The sequence below is a fragment of the Onychostruthus taczanowskii genome, unplaced genomic scaffold (assembly GCF_017590055.1).
Source record: "Onychostruthus taczanowskii isolate IOZ18803 unplaced genomic scaffold, ASM1759005v1 scaffold6, whole genome shotgun sequence".
In the NCBI taxonomy this organism is placed as follows: domain Eukaryota; kingdom Metazoa; phylum Chordata; class Aves; order Passeriformes; family Passeridae; genus Onychostruthus; species Onychostruthus taczanowskii.
In genome coordinates this window covers 7125025-7144821 of record NW_024503679.1, presented here as the reverse complement: position 1 = coordinate 7144821, position 19797 = coordinate 7125025, and the positions used below count along the sequence as shown (strand labels likewise).

Genomic DNA, 19797 nt, shown 5'->3' with positions numbered 1-19797 from the left:
GCTACTTAGGACACAACTGTGTTTCCTACCACTCTGCACACTTATTAATTGTGCAGCTTACTCTCTGTAGCATTCCTTAGCAGAAAAGCATTTCCAGCTGCTGAAAAGCTGACAGTAGTCATCTTGAATGAAAATGCAACCTTTCCATTTCTGCAGCTTTCATGGGGGGCAGCTGGGAGAAGGACTCTGATCAGGTAACATAGGGAAGGTTCACCCTGCCCAGTACCCAGCTAGTCCACAGTAAGGCAGCCTTACACTGCATCAGCAGCCTCTCGGGACTCTTGGACTTGTAGTAATTGTTGCAACGAGGCAACAAAAAATATCCTTTATCTTTCTCAGTAGAGTTTAGAACAGCCAGGAATCTGAAACATTAAGGGGAAAAATACAAATCCTTTAATATTCATCTCCTTTTGTCATTCTTTTGATACAGGTGTGGAGACTGACCGGCTACAATTTAATTCATTCATTTAAAAATGAACATGCTAAGCAATCCCTTTTCAGAAATATTGGTGCTGGTGTCACCCAGATTGAGACTGTGCAAGGCAATCGTATCTTCTCCTGTGGAGCAGATGGCACACTGAAAATGAGGGTTCTTCCCAATGCTTTCAATGTACCTTCAGGCATTTTTGACATTCTGTAGCGTTCTGTGAGCTAATCCTGGTTTCTGTCATGTCCTTATGAGTAGCTAAAAACAGTGATATGCACTGTGGAAAGAAAACATTGTGTTTCCTTTCAAATCAGTTACTGCAGCATTAAGTATTATGGGGAGAAAACCAACACTTTTACAACAGGTATATTTTGAATATGCCCATAAGGATCACTGGGGAGGAAATGCATGTACTGGATTGTAAAAGCAAGGAATTCAACCCAGTATTGTTGGTCGTGGAGGGGTTATTGCTCAGTAACCCACAAGCTGCATTTTGTGAGTGTTGTAAAGATCCTGACAGTTGTCAGTCACTTCACAAGCACTGTGGCTCTACAAGTCAGTAAGCATTTCTGACGTGATTCTGATTACTTTTATTCCAGTTTTTCCTGCTAAATGAAGCATGTATACAACTTCTCATTGTAAAATAGTTTAGTTTTAATTAAGGGTACTCAGTGTATTTGATTTCTGCAGGAAGTGTAATGGGTGCAAACGCCGTGGAACATGTGCAATCAAGGACGTACTGTGAGAGATGTATCATTTTATGCTGAGATTTTTTTCCCAGTTAGTATTATTGCACAGTTGATACTGTAACTTGCACATCAATACATTTTTAAATGCAATGGGGTTTAATTTGCACAGTATTTTCCTTTCTTTCTGAGCTATGTTTTCTATTGGACACCTGCCTTTACTTTAGGAATGTATTGTAAGCACTAAATGTTTGTAGTGAAGACATCCAGCATTCTAGTCAGCTTTGAGTTTTGAAAATCATTTGTCCAGAAAATACTTCATTAAATGAAGCTGTTAAGAGAATACCAATGGAGCATATAATGCCACATTTCAGATGAATGTCAGGCTTTATGTGGCCAGCTAGTAAATAGTGGATAAAACTGGTAATTCAATTATTACCAGAGTATATTGTATAAACTATGCAGAGTTCAATATTGTTTGCTTGTAATATAACTAGCTACTGTTGTCAGATGTATTTTTCTGTTGTAAACAAAAAACATGTTCTTCAAGGACTGGAATGGATGTCTGTGTATTTAAATGTTAACAAACTGTCTTATTCCTCCAATGAAATTTTGATGTCTGTGCTGTATTGTAAGATATACTAGAATAAAAAGCACCTTTCTCCAAGGTGATTTTAAATTTCAGCTTGTGAAGTAGGACAAGTATGAAAAGAAGGAAGGGTAAATGTCACTGTTTAGTTTTCCCTTTGTAAGTTAAATAAATTACTTTTATTTCATGAAACAGCCCATTCTAGAACTCTTTCTTATATTTAAACAGATTTATCTAAATCTCCAGTACATTGACTGGATACTTCCTGAGTTAGCTTTAACTTGACCTCAGACTGTACTGAAATAAAAAAGATTAGCTGTTTACATTTTACTTTCAGCTGTTCTGGACAAGTGCAAGGTTAAGAGAATTAAGTTCCACAGCTGCAAGAAGAAAAGAGGTAGAATTTCCTTGCTATCCCTTCTCGAAGAGATTAATCCAGATTGTTTCAACAATGTTATGCAGAAGTTTACCATGCTTTGAGATAGGTACATTATCTAGAAAATATCACATCTGACTTAAACTGTGTTTGCCCGAGTATATTGCTGACTTTAGGAGTATTTTAGCTGTGTTGTGGTATTAGTACCACAATTCAGTTTTTGAAAAAACACCACAATCAAACAAACATGAAAAAACTTCCATCCAAAACCTTCACACCCCCCATAAAAGTCACAAGCAGTGCACAGAACTGTAGCTCTGGAGTGTGAAATGTCACACAGGTAGAGATAGAATTTTTAGTCTGTGAATTCTGATGTGTAAATTAGTTCAAAGTATTAATTATGATTTTTTTGTTCCCTTCTGCATCTCTCTCCTTAGCATGCAAGGCCTTAGTGATAACAGCAAGTATCCTGAGAAGAGCCCAGCCATCCCTGTGCCACACACTGGAGCTTAGCTGCAGCAGAGGGATTCCTCCAGCACATTTGCTAAACAAGGTTCTGCAGGCACAGACATTCCCAAATTCATTAATCCCTTCAACAGGGCCTGGATCACACAGGTATTAAAAAGCTCAGTGTAAGTCAGGATTTAAATAACACTTGGCTTCTAAGTATTTGAGTGCACTCCATGAACTTTAGCAATATGCACAGGCAGCTTTGAAATTCAGGAAGGGGTTCTCCAAGAACATCATTTTGCATCTAGATACATAAAACAACAGGAGAGATTTTTGTTCCAACATTAAATTTAGAAATCTGAAATACCAGAACAAAATTAAAATAAAAAAGTTCCCATTATTGCTCACCTTTAACTCAAAAATTTGAATGTGAATTGGCAGTCTCAGACTTATGGTTAACAACAGATTAAGTCACTAAGCAGTATGACGATTCTAAAAATAGCAGCAAAAAAGTATACCCTTCATTTTATGATTTCATTTGTGTGGATGGATCTGGGAACATTTTATTATAGTAATATGCCTTATTAAATATAAGCAAGTTATGCTGGTATAGTTTGCATGGCAGTGAGAGCCAAGGAAGAGTGCAGCAACACAAGAAACTCAAATTCTGTTAAAAATGAAATTTTAATCATAAAGGTTATGTCTTTAATTTTAAAGAAATACAATTCATATCTATTCAGTATTTAATGTCATTATTCCCATTTTTCTTTAGCTGGATTTTGCTTTTGATTATAGCACTTGATTTGACTTGTCAAATTTTAAGCTTTCTGCTTTTTTTCCTATTTAAATAAGTATTTCCATTACCATTATTTTAACAGCTTTAAACCTTTGTCCAGAAAAAATGGTCACACAGAATCAATGGAAATTAAATGAAAGTGACAAAGGTATTTGTACACAAAAGTTCATTGTTTAGATGTTTATATTAGACCATCATCACTGACTAGAAAATGATTGCAGAGAAGATGATTGTAAATAAAAGTTACAAATAGTCTCTTCTGAGCACATGACCATGGAATAATCAATGTACATTAGACACAATTGTCAGATGGGTAATGGGAAAAACAAACCTATGTCTATGCAGTATGCCATCTGCAATGGTGAACAACAATTTTTTAAAAAGATGAGGATGGCCTGTGTGATTGAAGTGTGTTTATAGAAAGGCACCTGATCTCCCTTTCATACACACTGACAAACCACCATCAGCAAACAGAAAATTATACCAAGTGCAGAGACCCCCGTGTGTATGTCATAGAGCTGTAAATAGATCCTTTAGTCAAAGGTGGCATGTGAAAATATATTCATCTGCCAAAATGGACTGGGTATACCATTAAGTTTCCATTCTCCCACGTGTACAAATTCTTGTCTCGCAGACTGTACGAAAGCATAGCAAGAACAGACTGTGAAGACCGTAACTTAAACCTTGCATCAATCTGCTTCCCTTTCAGTAAATCAAAAGCAAAACTTACTGTCATGTCCTTAGTATCAGTAACATACAGAATGCCACATGCTATGAATGCGTTACCAGCCTTGGACTTAGGATAGGTGGTATTGATGTGCCAATTGACTGAGAACCTTTCTTCATCAACGTTTGCTACCATTATATTTTCATCAGTGCTTGAGGCATATATAATCCAAAGACCCTTCTCATCCACTGCTATGTTGAAATATGTCTTGGAGTTGGAGAAGAGGTAGTTCCGGCCCTGGTGTAAGGCTTTTTTGATGTGCAGGGTGTGCAGCGAGTCTTTATCGAGCCCAAATCTGAAATGAGATACGGCAAGGATTCAGTGTGGGTGATCAGAGCTCATCACACACACACAGGGTGGGGAATCACTGGTAGGGGTGGTGTTGAAAATACTTGTTCAAGAAGCATTCTGATGTCTTTTAAGATTAAGTTCTCAAAGAACCTTCCAAAACACCAGGAGAAAATTACAAAGTCATAACCAATCTGAAAGGTGCACAAGAGCGTGGATTTGCTTTTGGTAGGTTTCACTTTGTTTAGTCTATGAGCTTTATTATCACCAAGGTGAAGGAAGCAACTAAAAGGAATGGGTATGAAAAAGAATTGAATGCCAGGTGAAGGCCCAAAATTGGGAAATGGAATCTATACAGAAGTACTAGGACTAGGTGGGAGCTAAAGAACTGACCAAAAGCAGCAGGAATTCTGGGCAGCTTCACCTAGTCTTGGAGTTCCTCTGATGAAAACAGTCCAGATAATGCAGTGGTTTACTCAAGTAGACATCAAAGGAATTAAAATCCTACTTTTGCAGAGCCAAAATTGTGACCTTATGCTGGCCTCAATGGGACAGCCTGAATACTTCCATCTCTGATGTATAAAATTGTTTTTATTCCTTGAGATTCCTTAATAGGTTGATAATATGAGGGCTGGAGCAGTGAACAGCTAAATCATGTTCCTTTACTGGTTTAGGACGGTAATCAGCTCCTCCTGAGACACATCTGCTGTCAGCATTTAATCACCCAATAACACAGGGCATCAGCAAAGGCAGGGAGACCATGGCTTTATCTTTTTAAATAATGCCCTCTGCAAAGAAGCACATTTCAGTGTATGACTTCTCTCTCACTGTACAGCTCCCTGCTTCAAATAGAGGAAGGAAAAATACTACTCAATAAAGGAATCTGCTACACTTGCGAGTATTTGTTCTGAAAAGACAGGCTTAATCACAGGAACAGTTCAGATCCAGGAACATAAAATACTGGGAGAATAATTTTTCTGTTTAAGCAGCATTGATAGCATATATTGGAAAAATTGTGGTAAGAAAAGTCAGGAATACCCAACTTAGATCATTCCCCTCAGCTTTTGTAAAACTCACATCTGCAGCAACTCCATATTCCAGCAGCATGTATGTGCAAAAAAAAACCCAAACAGTTAAAGGCTGGAGGAGATTTGAGAAACACATGTGTCAACTCCCTTAATCTTGTTAATTGCTTCATATCTATAAATAACCCCATGCAAGGGCTAGAAAGACAGACCTTAACAGGACTAGTTGGTCAAAAATGCAGATTTTTTTCGGGATTCTTTTCTATAAAATGCCAGCAAGATAGAAAGCACCTCAAGATTCATTAGAAATACTCAAGTTCTGCAGCACATGACACCATATCTTTTCCTGTTATTTATACATGAAAATCAGGAAGGGAGCAAAAAAGTGAGGTTTAATTCCCAGGTTCTCTTGGGCTCCCCCCATCAGGGACAGTCCAGCCTGGAATTCCACATGGTTCTGAAATTCTTTAATCTTCTGACATCTTGAGGTAAATGACAAGATATAGTGTAATAGTTTCATCAACCACCAGAACTCAAGCTACAAATACTTTTCTGATCACTAATATCAACAAAGTCAATCAAATGTAACAGAGATAGTAAAGCATGTTATGAAACAAAGTAAAAAGAATGAAACACTCACAATGTTGGGGGTCTGACCATCATGAGAAACCTGCCAACGTTCAGACAAACCTGGTTTTACCTCCCTTTAAATATGACAAGAAATCCTTTTTGAATGTTTTTTCAACATTTACAAAATGGAATAACCAGGTTCTCATCTATACTTTCCATTAAAACAATACAACTCCCAGAAGCTTTTATGGAGCCCAAATTCAAGGAGTTCAGTGTCACAGAATCCATAGTGCCTCATTCTGTCTATGCTGAAGGTAAATAATCTCAGAGTGAAGAACAGAACGGCCATTTCTCAGCAGCCCCTTCAGAGGATTTGAAAATTCCACAAATAGTTTGTGTTCATCTGTACATGAAGGCATTTCCTAACTAACGGTATGCAAGCAAAGATGAGGAATCTCTGCCCTATCACTGTGTGTTGGTCTTTTACAGACTACCAGAGAAAAAGCCAAAAGATGTTTAAAGGAGGCTGCCAAAAAGTGAGCTTGTGCTTGGCAGAATAAATATTATAGAATCCTTGCAGTTTGCTCACATTCCTTGGCATGCACATGAATATAGGAAGGCAGCACTCACACCTGCTTGGGAGCAGACATCAAAGTATAGTAAATGTTCTTGGCTCAGAGATCAGAGTCGTGTAAGAACTTGAAAGCACAAGCAATCTTTCACTTGCCCTTGGACTGTCTTTGGCTCTTCCCACAAGGTGAGATTCTGGGGTTGATTTGTATTGTTTGTCTCTGTCCTCAGTAGAAAGTTAAATAAGAGATGTAATTCTCAGTTCTAGTTAGGGGAGATATATCAGGAAAGTAGTAGAAACTTCTTATTATGAGGAAATCAAACACTGGAGCCACTCCTCCCCGGTGGAATGTGCAATTCTCCAGGTCGCCCTGTCCTCAGCAGGTGCCTCAGTGCACCCTCTGTGCCAGCAGCATTCCCTGCTGCTGCCAGCCTGAGCAGAGCACAGCAAGGGCTCTGCAAAGCCAAGTTTCATGAGTAGGCCAGGGTCACAAAACCACCCACCTACACCTCCCACACTGCAGCTGAACCACTTCTGACTCAGATGCAGGTAGGTGCACAGCTTATTCTTCTAAATGTAATCCTTTCTTCTGGTACCCAAATTCCTTAGTTCTCATTTCTTTATTGTGATTATGAACACAGCAAAGAATCCAAGTTGAAGAGCACCCACAACAATGTAATGTTCAATAGAACCTGGATCTCCCTGGTTGGATCTCAGGATAGCCAAGAGGAGAATTTCTTGTCCTCTCTGCACATGGCATCTTGTTCATCCTAGGGACCTATTGCTCCACGACATGGTAACTGCAGAGGTGAGCCCCTGAGACACAGGGCTGAACAATGCCTAAAGAATTGTCACAGCAGAGTAGTGGTCCTGAGCTATTCTCCCAATTTTCCTCTTCCCTCAACATCTGCGCACACGAAGTGGAAGGCTGGTGGCCCATATTCTTATTACGGATTGAAAAGAATGAGTTGTTCTGTTCTGGAAAGAGCTCTGAACCATTCCTCCATTCTTCCTATTTAGGTAGGACCATAAAGAAATACCAAATGCTACAAGGAGAATTGTCCGCTTTTCTGAGGTTCAGCTCTGGCACTCCAACCCATTGCTCCTCCTTTCATACCTTCACTTGTCTTAGGCCAACCATCTTTGACTTACTTCCGAATGGAATTGGTTCCTCCCTCATGATAGTAGAGATGATTGTTTTGTACTGCATGACCACATCCATAGAAAAGTCCTGTGATGTTAATGATCCTGTAGCTGTTATTCAGCAAGGCATTGGAATTTTCATACTCCTTTATATAGTTTCCTAAACAAAATGAAAAGATGTTGAAAGAAAGGACTATCATTTTGTTAATCTAATTTTGAGATCTCTATACTAAAGTTCAGTCTCTACTGAAAGTCCATCTCAATCAACTATCAGACAAACAAGTGTTTTCAATAGTGATTCACCTTGCTGGAATGTGAAAAAAGAATCCAGAGACACACAAAAGTAATCTATAGAAAAGATGATCAAGAGCCTGCTTCCCACAGACCTAATGGGTCCTCATTCTGAACACAGTTGATGTGTGTGCAGAAATATTTCCTTTTCCCACTTACATCCTGGACATTTTCCTGCTCTAAATGTAGCTTGTGCAGCAGTTGACTCATTTTCATGCCTGGCTAAATGAAAAGGCAAAACTGAGCTACAATTTAGGGAAGTAAAGCCATAGGAAACACAAACTCTTGAAATAAAATAATAAAAAAGCCACAAACAATAGACATTTAAACTTGGATTTAGTAAAAAAAAAAAAAAAAAAAAAAAAAAAAAAAAAAAACAAATAACAAGCTATTTTTAAAATCTGATGTTGACTCTGAAAATGTCTAAAGATACTACAAATGCCTACAACTATATGTATAATCAGGTATTAAACAGGTAATATGGAAAATATTCTGAAAAAGACGTGGGTAAAAACTCATCATTCTTACAAGTTTAGGTTGAAAGTATTAAGGAAGCAATGTCAGGATAACGACAGGTTTTTGGTCAGTGACTACTACTAAAAATACCTGAAAAATGCATGGTGAGCCAAATCCTTTCATCACTTATGTTTGCAGGTTCCCTCATCCAAGTTCCAAACGTTTGCTGTACACTGACAAAGCGAATGGGACTTCCTACAGACGTTATGACACATTCTAGTGGGAAAAAAGCACATGTCCATGATCTGTGACACAGAGAGATAAAGTAACACTCGAGTCACACTTTGTAGCAGGTTACCAGCTTTTTTTGAAGGGCCTGGGGTTCTGTCTTCAGCCTTTCCAGCGAGGGTGTCATCATTCGGTACATCACATACCTCATCTAGGGTGGAGGGAGAAAGAGAAAAGTGACATGTTTTACCCAATTTGACATGATAGCTGGACAAATCTAAAATAAAGGAATGATAACTGGGATTTTGCTTCATCTGGAAAAAAATGCTTAGGTTGGTGTGGTCAAAAATGAGATAAGAAAAGACTTGTTCTCACTTCTGCCAAAGAAATGAAGTGTTGAGGCTGACAGTCAGATTTGAGGAGTAACTAATTAAATCAACAGATTTAGTTCCTTAGCTGTGAATTTCTGAGTAGCCATTTAGGAAAAGAGAGTTGTCCTTTTCATGAGATAACTTCAGGCAGCTGAGGTAGCTGGAAAATGGCTGATTTAGTCGTAAGACAAAAAGCATAGTGGCCTTGTTTTCTAATTCCATTCTTAACTTTTATCTCCAGCATTTCACACTGCTTGATACACAGGCTGCACATTTTTTAGACTTCCATTTTCATTGTTGCCTTCTAACATATTTCTAGGATTTACAGGTCTGTGATGAAGTTTAAGTGACAAAGATAGTTAAAAATAGGAAAAAAATATAAAGTAATGCTGAAAGGGTACCATGACATTCAGGAAAGAAAGGACAGATAATACTGCATTGTTATTTCCTCCTTTAGGTCATATCCTTCTTTTGTTCATGCACAAGAAAACTACTCCAAGATGGAGCAAGAACAGCATGTATTTCTCCCATCCATTATCTAGGGCATTTGGTGAGATGACATTGAAAGTTTGCAAGTGATCACAAGTAAGGCACAAACAGTCCACCCAGCCACGGTAAGCTGAATGCCTACAGCTAGAATTTACCAATCCCTCGAGATCCCCTTCCAGCTTCTGATCCCAAAATACTTCCAGAATATTTCAAAAAACAAAATCACTCAGCAGAAATTATAAACTGCAATGCACAAGTTGATTTGTCTTGGGCTGAGTCTAATAGATGCAGTTGACTGAAGGAGCAGTTCCCTGTACAGCAGTTTATCTAAAAGTATGGGATAGCCAAGGGCCAGGTCAGAGTTTGTAGCAAGGTTGAGTACACTATTTGCCTTTGAGAATATTTGCAATACTTCCAGCTGCATGGATTAGAAAGCAACTAAAATTAAAGAGAGTTTTCAATCAGAGATTCTTATGGGAAATTTTCACTACCTTCTTCCCATCAAAAACAAAGATAAATATCCTGCTGCTTCCTATCATAAAATATTCTGGTTGAGAGTTAATGGAGTTTAAAAGTCATTAAAACTATTCATTTGGTCTGTTGGGGGAAGGTGGGAGAGAGTTTTGTTTCTTCCAGAATTCACTAAAGTACCAGAGAGAAAAAAATATACCTGCACTTCCAACTAATTATTCTCTTCTCTTGAAGAAATTAAGTTTTACCAGATTCAAAATTTTCTTTGAAAAAGCCAGACTTGTATTCTTATGCAATAAGTTAATTACAGTTGTAATTCAGCATATGTATTTTCTTTCCTTGAAAGAGTAATGAATATTTAATTGCAAAATCTGGATTATTCATTGAATTTTGGTAATAAGATCTCATGGTTTGCTGAGTCATAAAACATAAAAGCTCATTGAGGAAGATCTCATCTTTGCAGAGTTATTTGAGTGTAACTCCCATTTTCCTGCTGCAATTTAAAATCCCTCAGAAATCCACCAGCGACCCTATCCTCCAAAGCATTTCAGTTTGTTTCAACACTTGAAAAGAGGCCACCTGAGCAAATGTCCCAATTATCTCATACAACAGTTCATGCATTTCTGAATTTCTAATAGACTGAGATTTCTGCTCCAGCTCTGTCCTGTCCATCGTAAGGAGGCTCTCTGGGCTCTGACACTTCAATGTCCAGAATCAGGGGTTTATATTTACATCTAAAATTAAATATTCATTATATAAAAGCCAACTATTTCAGCTGCATTTCTCTTACTTTCCAAATTTATCCCATCTAATAGAAAACACCTTTTGCAAATACTTTGCCTGAGCATTACCAAAACACAATTAAGGTAGCCTGCTGCCTTACACAAACTGTATTTCAGCAAAGCATCTGAGCACATATTCAGATTTAAGCTTATGCAGTTTTATGGTGCCAGCAAAACTAAACTCATGCTTACTGCTTTGAGCCTTGAAGCAATGGTTTAATCTTGGTTTAATGGAAAAGAACCCTGGAGAACACTAACCTGTGCATTTGCTGCTGTAGATGTTCTCCTCAAGCTCCACTTTGGCTTTACCTTTACGTTTATGTGGGGGCCCTGGGGGTCCAGGAGGTCCAGGGGGCCCAGGTGGTCCAGGCTCACCTTTTGCACCTGTGTACAAAATGCAGTGTCAGGACACAGCCCTTCCCCAGGCAGCAGGAAACCTGCAGAGAACTGTACATGTCCACAGGACATCCACAGAACAGCCTCTCTTTCTTAAGAGGTTCCTGAGTACAGAATATGGTGCAATAAACTCTCTGAAATGCTGTTTGTTAGAAAGTGAACCAGAGAGAGCTTCAGAAGGAGTAGGACATCAATGCATTTTATCTGTCTGGATTACAGGCCCATTAGAGAGTTACAATTTCAGATGCTACACTGCTGTAATTTCACACAGTTTATATTTGGCTGCTTCATGTGCTCCTGAGTGGAAATCTGCCCCTCATTTTCTAATAGAAAAATAAAACTACACTGAAACTGAAAAATAAAACTACACTGAAATAAGGAGCAGGAGGCAGTCAAATGTATGAAAGCATTCTGGAAAGGGTGAAATTCACATACACTTCAACCCAAAGGCCAAGCAGAAAGCTTTTTGTGAAGAATTGCCTTGCAAAGAGAGAAATCTTCTGTGCATAGCAATACTCAGACTTCCCTGTGTATATAAACCCTATTTGTACAGCTTGGTTCTGCCCTTGCAGATCACATTCATGCTTCAGAAGTGGAGCATATCTTTTTCTGTCAAGTACACTGTTGCAAGAGAGCTCCCAAGAGCACTTTTCCATACCTTCTAATATCACATCATTGTTTCCATCCCCCTTTTTTCTCTTGGATCCTCTTGTACCTTTTCCTCCTGGGATACCATCCTTGCCAGGTAAACCCATTTCTCCCGGTTCTCCTTTCTGTCCTTGATCACCTTTTGGTCCTGGCAAACCTAGAAATAAAAACCATTTCAGTATCAACAGCACTTCTCCAGTACTAAGAACCAATTAATAAATATTTTTACCACAAACCATATTCATTCTAGCTATTTTTTTCACCTGTATTAACTGGATAGCTGTAATTTCTTTGCATTTCAAAGCAGCATTGTAACCTAATATGAAGGGAAGCTGTACCTATTTTTCCTCTTTTTCCATTTACTCCTGGTTCTCCCTTTTGTCCTGGAGTTCCTGGGATTCCATCTGATCCATTGTAGCCAGGCAGCCCAGGAGGCCCTGATCAAACCAAACAGCATAACTGAATTTTCACTGTTGAATGCAAGTTAGCCTGAAATCTACTCTATTTACATGCAGCATGTTTATATATATATATATATATATATATATATATATATATATATATATATTTTAAACCCCAGCAAAATATAACTCGTACTTTTCTAATACAGAGAATTACTCCAAGCAGACCCACAGGTTAAGCAGCACAGAAAGAAAACAAATAACCATTCATAACACAGCTTTGCAACCACCTGAGTGAGAACTGAGACAGAATTCAATGAGAATGGAGGAAAAGTTATGGGGGAGGTGGAAGGGTGTAATCAGTAACGATTTTTTAAAAATATGGTTTCAGTGTTAAATTATAATATCCATTTCCTTGGGAGGTTAATATATAAATTCATCTCTTCACCTAGATGCTACTTAAACATATTAATTTGGTTTTGATCAAATGTTCTACTCCCTCCACCAGAAAATTAAAATGTCTAAAACCTCCCCTCTCCCACAAGGGGCATGAACTGACTTAAATAGAAGCATTATAAAGGCAGGCAGTAATTCAACCCTCCTTTTATCTAATTAGCAAAGGAAGACAATTTTGTGAAAGATACCTTTCTGTGTTTCAATATTTTGTACCAGCAACTGTTTCAGTTACCCCCAAGTGTTACTGCAATTGTCCAAGTGTCTTACCTGGGGGTCCTGGGGGGCCTATAACAAGGGAGAGAAAAAAAGAAAAAAAAAAAAACACAAGAAAGACAAAATGATGAGTTTAACCTAGCAAGAAAACAAAGCAATTCCAAACTGAACTGATTAGCACTAGCTCACAACAGTAAAAGGGTAAGAAAATCCCTCCAATTTCAAAATGAGCATCTATCTGTTTAACTGCTTTGTATTATAAATAACTGAGAATTAGCAGTAACTCAGACTTGCCAAAAGAGTAACACATTTACATAAACATGTTTTGTTTTTTTCAAATTTCAATTGATAAAGGTTTGGCAACAACCTCTGCAACGTAACCTCGCTGTCAGGGACTTTGGTGCCTTCACAAAGCCATGGGTGCAAGACACCTCACAGTCATATTTCCTTTATGTAAGTGTTCTTCAAAAACCTCTTCTAGTGGAAGAATATTGGCTTTACAATACTGATGAATGTCACAATTCAAAAACCTTTTGGAAATACACAATAAAAATACATGCCACTCTTCTCTGTGTTTTACAGATATTTCATTGCAATTCAGACTATTTAAATAGGAAAAAAAGTCTTGTCTTTCATATCAACAGTCATGTGATAGTTATCCAGTCTGGATCAAGCTTCCCACAGAAACTGGTTGGTACATTTAGAAATTTGACTTGCTTCAGTCATTCAGCAACTTGTAATACAGAAAAATCTGTCTCATTCTCTTACACAGTTTAGATGTAGGGCCCTAAAGAGAAGCAAGCATAGCAGGCAAGAGTAAAGGAAGATTAACCAGAACAATGTCTGTGATTCCTCATCTGTGATCCCCAAAACAATTTTAAAAATGGAAGACCACTTGGAGAATACAAAGGTGACAGTTGCAATTAAAGAACCAAATTCACTCTGTGAGCATTTTTATCCAGCCAAAGTACTGTCTTGTTTCAACCAAACTTTTTACAACAGAAAGTAACAGTAATTACTAGATTTCCCTAAAGATGACAATTTTCAGCATTAATTACAAAACATTATGAGTAAAGTGAAAGCCATTTTACAATACCATTATAGGAATCCTCCCTTTTAATCACTACAGGCAGTAATGTCAGTTAACATATTTCTGCCAGTTTTCCAGTAAATGGTTATTTCTTTCACACTATGTTACATCCATCAGTGCATTGAATTACTTCCTCATCCCTAAAGCTGAGGCTCCTTGTACAAGTGTAAGATACATAAGAAAGGTGCTTGGAAAGCCATGAATGTCATTGAGGTCTACAGCAGAGAAAGCCACTCATGTAATGGTGTTAAGAGAGAAAAAGGTACAAAAGGCACCAAGGAACATGAATTTACAAATTTGGAGCCCAAAAAACCCAAAACTTAGATTGTCTGTGGTTCAGCCACTGTTGCAAGAACTGAGCTACAGCTTTAGAAATATTATTTAACGTCTGTGTGTACAATGGTAGTTCTCATTTGTGTTTATTCAGTTGAGTCAAATTGACCTTGTTGCCATTTGAAAATTCAAACCAGACAGCAATTGAAGCATTTTCTTTAACTCATACATCTGGCTTCTTTCTAATCTTCTCATTTCCAAAAGGAACACAACTCATTCTGTGACAGACCTCAAAGCTGGACCATAGCTCTTAAATTGGCTGCTACCAGGCACTCTTCACCAAACCCCCCAAAACTTTCCACGCCTGCTCGTGACTGAGCCACCAGCAGCTCCAGCTCCTCACTGGTGACATGTGACTTCACTAAGGGCCACTGCTGCACTGCAGTTGTAGCAATGGGAGCAAGTTTCTACCCCCTGCATGTTCCTCCTGTGTTGGGCCTGAAGTGTGACATATGCAAAAATATTATGACTAAACCTCAGCTGGTATTTGAAACACCCAAGTCTAAAGGATTTGCTTATGAAAATTTCATCAAAGAGAAATGGCTCCAAGCAGCATCAACTGAGTTCCTTAAATTCCACTATTTATATTCAGAGGGTACAGATAAGTCCCAAAGTGTTACATATTAACCTATTTTAAAATTCTGATAAATAGCAGGTTTTTGACACTGTTATTGACCTCAGGTTCTTTGAAAACACTGTTTCTGGGTTCCTGGAGGTAACACAGTGACATAATGCTTAAGGCAACAAACGTACCTGTTAAACATATCCCTTTTGTGCTGTTACACAAATCCACCATCACTCGGACCTAACATTGCAAAGAAATAAAAGTTAAAAACAATGTATTTCATTCAAGTATTTATGCTCACTTTACCTACAGAAATAATTCCAAACCTAAAGATACAACTGGCCCTCTGTGCTTATTAGAATAAGCTATTCAGAATACCGTAACACTGTGACACCATCCATCTCTTTGGGCAGTGTTTCTCTTATAGGACTCTTCAATAGACCCCAGTTTAATCTTTACTGAAAATATGAATAAAATATTGGTCATATGACTCCATACATCACTTAGCCATTAAATTTCACACATTACTGGAACTCATGTGGTTGTCCATGCATGGACTCTATCAATAGAAGGTATTAAAATCCAATTATCAGCTAATAAAAAATACATTCAATTTTATTTTATATTTGTATTAAGTGATGGAAATTTTTCTAATGAAGCATACCCAAGGAAAAAGATGACCTGTGTTCCAGGTAAGCAATTTCTTATCTTTGAATAACCAAGATATGCAAATTTGAAATGGACCTTCATCCATACAAAGTAATTCAAGCAAAAAGACAAGTCTTTATTAAATCAAGCTGGAAGACACATTCATAAAGATGCTTTTAATCTAGAGTAGACTAAAATTTACCAATAGAGAAGTCATCTTCACAAAATACACAGTTCTTGACTGAGCAAACATTCACATTACATGTCCTGCATAATGAGAGTCAACACTAAAACATTTTGGGATTCATCAAAACAAAACCATGAAGTCTAGAAGTCCCTCAGCTCTCTATGGGAAAGTCTAATGCTTATAGCCAGAGAATAAAGGGTCACTGTTTCAGGGCTGTACAATGTGTGACAATTTATGAACCGTTTACCCAGAGCTGCACATTTGTTGATGTTTGTGCAGTTACTCTATCAACAATTAATAAAAATTAATGGAATGCACTAGTCCCAAAAGACAGAAGGATTGCAAGGCAATCTGAAAGACAGAACGAAGTTTAATCCTAACAAGGTTATTTGCCACTGTCAATTGTTATTTTAAAAAATTAGTGCATCATTCGTTTCAACTGCCAAATCTAACAGACTCAAATAAAGGACAATTAGTTTAATGGAAAGTATCCTTTTTCTGCAAAACCAAACCATATTTGACAATGAGTTCCTGTTCTGTCTGATACATGCTGAGAATGTACTGACTCCAGACTGTACTGGAACAGTACATTTAAAATGTTAGACTCTGTTTAAATTAGCTGAGAAGTGCTAACTGATTTTGAATATCAGAATATGCTTTTCTTTCCCCTCACACTCCTCAAAAACACTTGGCTCCTACCCTGTAATTTGTAAAATACATATTGTCCATGTGCACTCTAATTCTAACTGCATTTTAATTAAAATAGTTCTGTTGAGGTTGTTGAAATGATTACAGCTTGCTTTGGGGCCCTCCAGTTATCTCAGCAGCACTACTTTTACCAGTCAGTGCAACTCAGGTGACAATTAGGAAACATGGCACTCAGGAAGTGCAAGTGGCCTTTGACAGAACCTCCAGCTTAGCTATGAAAGATGAACAGTCCATTCACAACCAGCATCACCACTAAGGAAAGCTACAGTTAAAAATATCTTATTTAAATGTTAAAATCTTAGTTTTCTAGTGGAGAAATGGTGGAAAAATAAAATAAAATAAAGGCCTAAACTATGAAATATTACTCAGATAATTGGTAGCCACCATCTCTTGCACTGTCTTAAATCACACTTTGAATCTTGGCCTGTTACCCCCCATCAGCCTTTCTGCAGCAGCAGATTTGCCAGTTTCCTATTTTTACTCACTTGCAGAATAAATAAACGTATACATAAATAAGAGGCCCTGAACATAAAATATGCTCATGTTATTAGAGCTAACATGATTTTTGCTGCCTGTGGTTATTTCAAAAGTTCATGAACAGTGGGCACAACAGCTGTGTCCTGAGCAGGGCTGTGCAGAGCAGTGGGACACTGATACCTGCAGTGGCCCTGCAGAAGTGCCTCCCCTGCCAGAGAGAACCTGCTCAGGGCCAAGCCTCTATTCAGGCACAACAGGGACCAGCAGTGTCACAGGGGTCATCCCAGCAACTCTGAGGAACTTTGTCTCACACTAAAAAAGTAGCCAAGTCTTCAAATTACACTAGTGGGAGTTAGATTCAAAATACAGAAATGCAGGAGTGGGAGGAGCGGGTACTTGAATATTTTTCTAAGGATTCTTTCCTCTTGAGCAAATGAATCTGCACACAGCTACACACTATGCAGTGGCCAAAATGAAAAATGCTTGATGGGCGTAAGAATAATGAGGCATCAAACCCTGCCAAGCAGCTCCCTGCAGGATACACAGATTTAAACGAAGCACACCACACAGAGCAGTAGTCACAGTGGACATTTAGAGGCACAAGTGCACAGTCTGGCCACGTGCTGTTCAAATATATACAATGTGCTCAGTGCTATTTGGAGAGGGCAATAAAATTAGTGTAATCTGTAATTGTGGTACCTATTGACAGCAGAGTAACACATTTAATGGCCACTGTCAAAATTATCCAGACACTCACCAGCAACTAATGATCCCAGTCTGAGCACCTGGCAGTAAATGGCATTGACTGTCTTCAAGCCCTATCAGGATCAGAATCCTTTCCCCAGTAATTTTATTTGTGGATCTTTTGGACTCAAAAAAGCAATTCATACCAGATAGAGCAAAGCAAGCTGCAGCTGCCAAATTCAGGGATCGGTCTTCCTAAAAGGAGTTATTTAAAAGACAGATTTGAGTACAAAACCACATGATTTTACGCATTTTTACTTTTTGCAGAAGTCTTGTACTGCAAATTCTAAACTCAAAGCATGATGACTTAAAGGGCCTAGCTAAAAAAAAAAAAGCACATTATCTAAAACCCAAACAATGTAATTCTCAAGACTCCATGCTTTGAACACCTGTGCTTGACACTTTCGTTACCACTAATATTAATGGAGATGTTATCACTGTAAAATGAGGATTGCAATAGTTTATTAACAAAAATGCCATCAGAACATGACTGAAGAGGCATTTTCTATGAATAACTTTTTAAATCAGCAACATTAATATATGAGTAAGAGCCTGAGTTACACTTTTGTGCACGTAGACCTGCAATCCTTACTGGGACAATTTCCACTAAAGTTCTCTCAACAGTAATATTTTTCTTGTATTTCTTCTGGCTCAAAACTCAAAAGCGTTTCAATCTATTCAAAATTCTTCAACTATACAAGCTGTGTAATTTTTCAACTACATGACATTAGTTCCTACTGAACAAGATCATCTTTTCAGTGATGTGCAAAAAACTGTGCTGTTCTGCCAGAGAAAGGACATACAGTTCTCCTGATCCATCAAATACCACCTCATATTTAGCACTTAGTGGACGGGCATTATCACTTTCAAAGAGATGTCAGGTGATGCCCAGTGCCTCATGCTGAGATGCTGAACAGCACAAAATACACGAGAGTTCTGTTAGTGGTGTTAGTTTCAAAAACCAGAAACGCTGGAAATTGAAAGGCTTCTTACTGCAACGAAATTGGAGTTTCACTAAACCCCCAACTTCCCTCCCTTTGTGCGAGTCTCGTTTGCAAAGCTGGATGGTACCCTGCGAGCTCCGCAGCCCATCATCCCCAGAGCGGGGCAGAGCAGCGGCTTCTCTCCAGCGGAGCGGCGGCGGGAGCCGGAGAGTGTCCGCGGGCGCTGCCGCCGCGCTCCTGGGGCCGCAGCGGGGCCGAGCCCGGCTCTCCCGCCCCCCGGCCCGAGCGCAGCCCCGCGGCGGGGCCGTACCGGCACCATGGAGTAGGTGAGCATCATCAGCATCTCGTCGCTCTCGGCGCGCACGTGCCCGCGGGCGCGCTCCCCGCGGCGGCTGCGCTTGGTGCGGGCGGGGGGCGCGGGCGCGGCGGGCAGCCCCCGCACCGAGCCGTTCCCCGCCGCCTCCAGCTCCCGCAGCGCCGCGCCCAGCTCCCGCCACTGCGCCAGCAGGAACAGCGTGCCCGCGGCGCTGAGCGCCGACAGCAGCCCCACGGCGGCCAGCAGCGCCCGCCCGCCCGCCGCCTCCATCGCCCCGCCGCGCCCGCGCCGCTCCGCATTTATCGGCCCGGCCGGGGGAGTGCCGGGGGCAGGGCAGGGCACGGCAGCGGGGCCCCGAGCGACCCCTCCCGCACCCGGCATGGGCACTGTCCCCGCTACGCCGGGCAGGACCGGGGAGCTGAGCCCGGTCACTTCCAGAGGGGGATGCGCCTGGGACAGCCTGTGACACAAACGTGCTTTCGGACGACTGACGTTGTACACGGCTTTTTCCAGCTGTCGAGCAGTGAGACTGCATAAAAATCCCCCCCGTCAGACAGATCCTGCCATCGCACAGATCCGTGACGCGGGTCCTGCAGTTCACACCATCACTGCGCTCTCTTAACAAATGCCATGTGTCATTCACTTACAAAAATGGACCCGTTGCTTTAGATGTTCAAGCACAGACCTTTCCCAAATCACTACTTCTGTGACTGGGATACCTTTAATATAGCAAATTTTGTTATCAGCGAATTCATAGCCAAGATAAGAAAATGAATTAGAGCATATAGAAGAATGTGACTGAATACCAAGGCTTCATGAAGAATGTGAAAGCTCTTGAACTCAAAACACTTTTCAAAAACGTTATTTTTAAAGCTGACATTTCAAATCCAAGCCATGCAATTTCTTACATTGATAACACTTCAAATGGACCTCAA

The 19797-nt window shown here is 39.6% G+C and overlaps 2 protein-coding genes across 4 annotated transcripts in view; one reads left to right on the top strand and one right to left on the bottom strand.

Moving 5' to 3' along the window:
• Positions 1-1890, top strand: part of DMXL2 (Dmx like 2) — a 48394-nt gene extending 46504 nt beyond the window's left edge. Inside the window, exon 44 of the mRNA XM_041418537.1 lies at positions 431-1890. Within this exon, the coding sequence (XP_041274471.1) occupies positions 431-640 (210 nt within the window). The 3' untranslated portion in view covers positions 641-1890. The remainder of the gene's footprint in view (positions 1-430) is intronic.
• Positions 1891-3195: 1305 nt separating this feature from the next.
• On the bottom strand, positions 3196-19131 carry GLDN (gliomedin). 3 transcript variants are annotated; one of them, XM_041418687.1, is made up of 10 exons: positions 18857-19131; positions 15027-15078; positions 12905-12922; positions 12119-12217; positions 11791-11937; positions 10995-11120; positions 8754-8834; positions 8546-8671; positions 7658-7808; positions 3196-4346 (listed from the first exon to the last, which is right to left on the bottom strand). In XM_041418687.1, the coding sequence occupies exons 1-10, from the start codon at positions 18887-18889 to the stop codon at positions 3887-3889; spliced, it is 1293 nt and encodes a 430-aa protein (XP_041274621.1). In that variant the 5' UTR covers positions 18890-19131; the 3' UTR covers positions 3196-3886. The 3 variants fall into 3 exon arrangements, with proteins under 3 accessions (XP_041274621.1, XP_041274623.1, XP_041274622.1); XM_041418689.1 differs by having other exon boundaries at positions 11848-11937; positions 18857-19032; XM_041418688.1 differs by lacking the exon at positions 18857-19131 and adding an exon at positions 18596-18713.
• Between the last annotated feature and the right edge of the window lie 666 nt (positions 19132-19797).